Consider the following 5,898-nt stretch of genomic DNA (forward strand, 5'->3'; position numbering starts at 1 on the left):
GCACCACAAACAAACTGACAGTGACACATCACAAACAGACAGTGAACGCACCACAAACAGACAGTGAACGCACCACAAACAGACAGTGAACGCACCACAAACAGACAGTGAACGCACCATAGCTGAACCAACAGCTGTATAAATTCTGAGTCCAGTATGCAATAAACCCTACAAGACCTGGACCCTGACTTGGACCCAGAGTCTAGCCCAGACTTGGACCCAGATCCTGACAAAGAGTCGGACCAGGTGCGGTCCTCTCAGGTGAATTTACCTGCAGAGAGAGGATCCCGAACAGAGCACAGCAGGCGGGCTGGACACAGTTCCTGCTGAGGACCAACACACAGCCGCCTGCACACAAACACACAAACACACAAACACACATCAGGTTCTTTCATCCACAAACAACCGGTTCTGACGTAAAGCAGAACCAGGACCTGGTCCTGAACACGGAGCCATTACCCAGCTGTCCCAGCAGGTTGACCAGGACGAAGACGTTGGCGAGGACATGTCCGCAGCTCCAGGTGGACTCCATGTACTCGCTCTGATCCGACCACTGGAACCACATCCGGACCGCGTCCTCCAGGAAGGTGCTGACCAAACAGAGCCGGGCCGCATGGGGCAGGTAGTGTTTGGTGACCCGCAGGAACTGCAGGGAGCGGGACAAAGCTGACGTCACCGACACCTCGGGTTTGGTTCTGATTCTGAACCTGACAGGAACTCTTATTTTGAAATCTTCCTCTGCTGATTTAGCTTTTAGCTTTACCTACTTTAATGCTAAATTAGTCTTTTAGCTAATGTTTGTTTGTTTTAACTTCTAGCATCTTTCTTTTAGTATTAGCTTTTGGCTTTTTTAACTTTTGTTTTGCTAATTTAAAGTTTAGCAACTGTCTTGCTAATTTTGTCTCTTAGCTAAAGTTTAGCTAATTTTTGCTTTTAGATAACTGTAGCTAATAGATACTTTTTTCCTTAATGTATTTAGTATTTATTTTAAAAGTTTATTAATTTTGTATTTACCATTTCCACATCTTATTTTTTACAATACATTCATGTATTATTATAGTCTACAGTATTTATTTGATATATTACTGTATTCTTTTGACATTTAGTTTATTAATATTTTGTAAATACAGCCTTATTTTATTTATTAATTCATTCATTCTGTTATTATTTACTCTGTGAACTTATTTAGTTTACAAAACTGACTACAGGCTGATCGCGTCACAGAAAAATCACATAAAACTACAAAACTGTCTAAAGAACTACAACTACTTCCGGTAAGACGGTGAGGTTAACCTGTTGCGCCAGATTTAAACCGTTTAAAACGTTTGTTGTTTTATTAAGTTAAAATGTTAAATATTCAAGATAAATTAAATAATTTTAAATAAAAAATAAAAACAAGTCTGCGAACTTGTTAAAGCGTGCCGCCAGTTTTCGTTGAAAGTTTAGTGAATTTAAGGTTTTTCTGCTCCTCAGCAAAACCCGGAAGCATCTCATCTATAAGTTCAACACTAACAAACATCATCAGCGTTTGATCTTTTATTCGGCTTAAAGAAAAACCTCAAACTTTTATTTCATTTGTTGTTTGTTGATGATTTTATTTTTCTTATTCACCGAATCAAAAGACGCTCATTTCCTTTAAAAGTTCAGGTTTAGCTTTTAAAGCATCAACAGGATCTGAATTTAGCCGCTGGGTTTATGACACCTTCCTGACACCGGTCTCACAGCGGGATCATCCAGAACCAGGATCAGAACCGACCCCCATCCCCATCAGAGAGCGTGTTTCACGGCGAAGCGGAGCTCACCTGGTCGGCGACGTCCTCCGCCCGGCTCATCAGGTCTCCGTGTCCCATCTCTTCCGAACGAAAGGCACTTCAGTGCGGAGAAACGGGTCCCGACACAGGTTCGGTCCGGTTCGCTGTGATGATGAACCACGGCTGTCTCCTCCGACCTGCGATCCTCCTCCAGCAGCAGGAGCGCGCCCTCGTGTGGCCGGGAAGTGTGACGCATGCCACGTGGACGAAAATCTCTTTTTTTATAGCAATAAACAAATAAAATGTGCAATTCTTAAAAATTACTAAATAATATTAAACACGTTGACATTTGTGGTTTAAGATGATTTATATCAGTTTAACAGAAAATATGATTTTAACTCCAACAAGATGTTTATTTTTTCAATGATACTTTTATTTTGTTCTGCACATTTTAAACACCTGCTGCTAAAGGCAATAACGTTTCTGCAAGTTTGTCTGTTAGCAAAATATCTCATTAACAACTGGGACAGTTAAAGGTAGCTGCCACAACTTCAACAAACAATAAAAAGTCTTTAATTCAGCTCCTTCAGCTTCATGCGGTTCCTCCAGCCGCCACCAGGGCTCAGCCTGATCCTGACTTCCTGTTTGGATCAGTTTGGTCCAGCTGCAGCAGGTGGGTCTAGCTCTGCGGGAAACGATGTTACCAGGTCAGGTCGGAGCGGATCTGCCCTCACCTTCGTCCTCTTCTTCTTCTCGTCTTCTCTTCTGAGCTCTGTGGTTCTAAACAACAAACAAACAAACAAACAAACAAACAAACAAACAAACAGATGAGTCAATCCTGGTTTACACCTAATTTAAACCATAATAAAACACATTCCAGCATCCAATAGGAGACTTTGTATTTCTCCCCACGAGGTGTGTGTTACCTGCAGGTGGAGGCGGTGTGTGTGTGTCCTGCAGTGTGTGTGTCGAGCTGTAGCTTCTCTGTAGAAGAACTTGTTACAGAGTCGACACAGGAAGCCACAAACAGGAACCACAAAACTACTTCCTGTGGAGACAAAGCCAGCTCCATGAGGAACGCCTGCTGACCTTTTATCTTCGCAACTTCCAGAAGAGACCGCGGGAGGGGGGCGGAGCTTCATCTGAGCAGAGAAACTCACCATGAAGGTCGTCCTCCTCTTCATCGGGCTCCTCCTCTTCATCGGGCTCCTCCTCTTCATCGGGCTCCTCCTCTTCATCGGGCTCCTTCGTCTCGATTGGCTGAAACACAAACCAGGTGAGACTCTGGAAACGTTTCAGACTCGCTGTGAGCTGCAGGATGAAGCTGAACGAACCTCAGGAGGCGTTCCTTCACTCTGCTCTGGTTCCTCTTCATCAGCCACTTCAACCTCCTCCTCCTCCTCCTCCTCCTCGAAGCAGCCGACTGCATCCACTGTGATCAGCTCCTCCTCCTGAGCCTCCTCCAGCTGCACCTGGCAGGTAAAAAGCTCAACTTTACCAGGTCTGAAGTCCTCTGTGGTTCATCTTCTGCAGACATGAACAGGTGGCTGTTGCCTGGCAACCACAAACAAACAAACAGTGGTGGGCAGCGCTAATTCAAAAATTAGCTCCGCAATTTCTAAAGCGCTTATGAAAATATTTAGCTCAGCACTTTCAAAACCGCTTATTGCATAGAAATATTAGCTGAAGCTAATTCTAAAACGCAGGTTCAATTTGACATTTTCTAGCTGGCTACAGTTGAACGCTGCCCCCTAGTGGTGTATGAACCCTCGTACAGCTCGTTTTACAACCGCTGGATGCTGGGGGTCTGATTTCCTCAAACACAACTTTGACTCCTGGGTGTAAAAATTAAAAACTTGTTGAGGCTTGCTCGGCTGATTCTTTAAAAAGTTGTTGAGGATTGCTATTTCGGCTGCTTCTTTGTCTTTTTCTGTTGTTGTAGATTTTTCATTAAAGAAGCATCAATAAAGTAATTTTAAAACTGTTTATTGGAAAACTGAAGCGATGCATTCTGGGTACATGATGGACTGACGGGAAATGAAAGCACGGGTAACAGGAAACTAGTATCTTCCCTTCAAAATAAGAGCTTGAATTTTAAAGTTTTTCATGTTTCCATTGGATTTTAAAGTTTCCCAGTTCACCTGAAACTCATCAGACTGAAGAAGTCTCTTGGAAGAGAGACGAAACGTTTCACTAAAGAAGAACCATCCAGAGGACCTACTGATTTTTTCTTTTTGACTTTATGCATCGGGACGTTTTCCATGTAGCTGCAGCTGCTCCAGTTGACCACCAGATGTCAGTCTTTGTCAGCATAAGGCTAAAACCCCGTTGCTTCGACGAATTACATCAAGTATTGAGCTCCAGCGTTAAACTTTATTTTTTTAAAAAGGAGCTCTGATTGTAAAGTAAAATAAATCAATACATGCAAAATTTTAGTATGGATTACAAATGTTTACTGTTTTTGCTGGGAAAGGGGGTTCTAAACACTGTCTTCCTGCTACATAAGCAGACACAAAGCATTGTGGGAAATGCCTCTAAAATGTGGATCCTGCTGGCTGCTGAATATTGTCTTTTGCACTGTGTTTATTATAATTTAACAGAAGCCATATGAGTCATTTAGATTGCTGCCAGCAACAATACTTTGCACAGCTGACCTACTAAAACGAGAACCGACTGAAGCGTGACCCAAAGCGACAGTCAGGGAGGACGTACACCTTCACTAAAATAGTGTTCAGCCGGGAGGGGAGCTGTTGGATGGATCACATGTGTTGTGAGTCCTGACAGCAATTCCTTCTGCTGTTCAAGATAATGATGAATAATGAAAATTAATTAGCGGAACTGCAATTTAAATTTTAAAAGTGCAAATCCGCTTATGAATTATGAAAATTAGCAAGACTGCTAAAGCGCAAACAAAATATTTAGGTTCGCAATTAGCGGATTTGCGCTTAAGCGGAATGGTGCCCACCACTGCAAACAAACAAACAAACAAAAAAAGAAACAAACAAACAAACAAAGTGTCTTCAAACCTGCTCTTTGTGTTCTGCAGACTTCATGTGCTCCACAAACTTCCTGGGGGTCCTGAAGTTACGTTTACACACCGGACAGAAGGGCCGACCCAGCTTCTTTGACACCTGGAACACACACACACACACACACACACACACAGTCAGCGTCCATCACCTGGACTCAGCCTGTCCTCTGGGACATCCCCCAGCGTCTCACCTTGTGCTGTTGGGAGCGTCGGTGGACGATGACCTCACCTGTGAAGTGGACCTGACAGGTGTCACACCAACGCTGGGTCTGAGGCCGCCGCCCCCTGACGACAGAGACACACATCGTCCTCAACATGGTGGGCAGTACTGATGGACATTTGTCCTGTTCCAGCTCTAAAATGAAGGGACACTGAGTCCAACAGGTGTGTGTGTACCTGTCCAACAGATATGTGTGTGTGTGTACCTGTCCAACAGGTGTATGTGTGTGTATACCTGTCCAGCAGGTGTGTATGTGTGTGTATACCTGTCCAACATGTGTGTATGTGTGTGTATACCTGTCCAACAGGTGTGTGTGTACCTGTCCAACAGATGTGTGTGTACTTGTCCAACAGATGTGTGTGTGTACCTGTCCAACAGATGTGTGTGTGTACCTGTCCAGCAGGTGTGTGTATACCTGTCCAGCAGGTGTGTGTATACCTGTCCAGCAGGTGTGTGTGCCTGTCCAGCAGGTGTGTGTGCGTGTACCTGTCCAACAGGTGTGTGTGTGTATACCTGTCCAGCAGGTGTGTGTATACCTGTCCAGCAGGTGTGTGTACCTGTCCAACAGGTGTGTGTACCTGTCCAACAGGTGTGTGTGTGTGTTTACCTGTCCAGCAGGTGTGTGTGTACTTGTCCAGCAGGTGTGTGTGTGTATACCTGTCCAGCAGGGATGTGTGTGCTTACCTGTCCAGCAGGTGTGTGTGTACCTGTCCAGCAGGGGTGTGTGTGTGTATACCTGTCCAACCGGTGTGTGTGTGTATACATGTCCAACAGGTGTGTATACCTGTCCAGCAGTTGTGTGTGTGCTTACCTGTCCAGCAGGTGTGTGTGTACCTGTCCAGCAGGGGTGTGTGTGCCTGTCCAGCAGGTGTGTGTGTGCCTGTCCAGCAGGTGTG

At 44.6% G+C, this 5,898-nt stretch overlaps 2 protein-coding genes across 2 annotated transcripts in view; both read right to left on the reverse strand.

Moving 5' to 3' along the window:
- Positions 1 to 1,996, reverse strand: part of surf4l (surfeit 4, like) — a 5,539-nt gene extending 3,543 nt beyond the window's left edge. The window contains exons 1-3 of the mRNA XM_014022814.1: positions 1,803 to 1,996; positions 460 to 646; positions 272 to 348 (exon numbers count right to left, since the gene is read on the reverse strand). Coding sequence (XP_013878268.1) covers positions 272 to 348; positions 460 to 646; positions 1,803 to 1,850 — 312 coding nt within the window. The 5' untranslated portion in view covers positions 1,851 to 1,996. The remainder of the gene's footprint in view (positions 1 to 271; positions 349 to 459; positions 647 to 1,802) is intronic.
- A 103-nt stretch (positions 1,997 to 2,099) lies between these two features.
- ciz1b (cdkn1a interacting zinc finger protein 1b) overlaps positions 2,100 to 5,898 on the reverse strand; it is a gene marked incomplete in the record, with an annotated part of 9,584 nt that continues 5,785 nt past the window's right edge. Inside the window, 6 exon segments of the mRNA XM_014022812.1 lie at positions 2,100 to 2,531; positions 2,678 to 2,799; positions 2,912 to 3,011; positions 3,086 to 3,223; positions 4,778 to 4,882; positions 4,974 to 5,067. Of these exon segments, the coding sequence (XP_013878266.1) occupies positions 2,460 to 2,531; positions 2,678 to 2,799; positions 2,912 to 3,011; positions 3,086 to 3,223; positions 4,778 to 4,882; positions 4,974 to 5,067 (631 nt within the window).

Source organism: Austrofundulus limnaeus, unplaced genomic scaffold (assembly GCF_001266775.1).
Source record: "Austrofundulus limnaeus strain Quisiro unplaced genomic scaffold, Austrofundulus_limnaeus-1.0 Scaffold343, whole genome shotgun sequence".
NCBI lineage: Eukaryota > Metazoa > Chordata > Actinopteri > Cyprinodontiformes > Rivulidae > Austrofundulus > Austrofundulus limnaeus.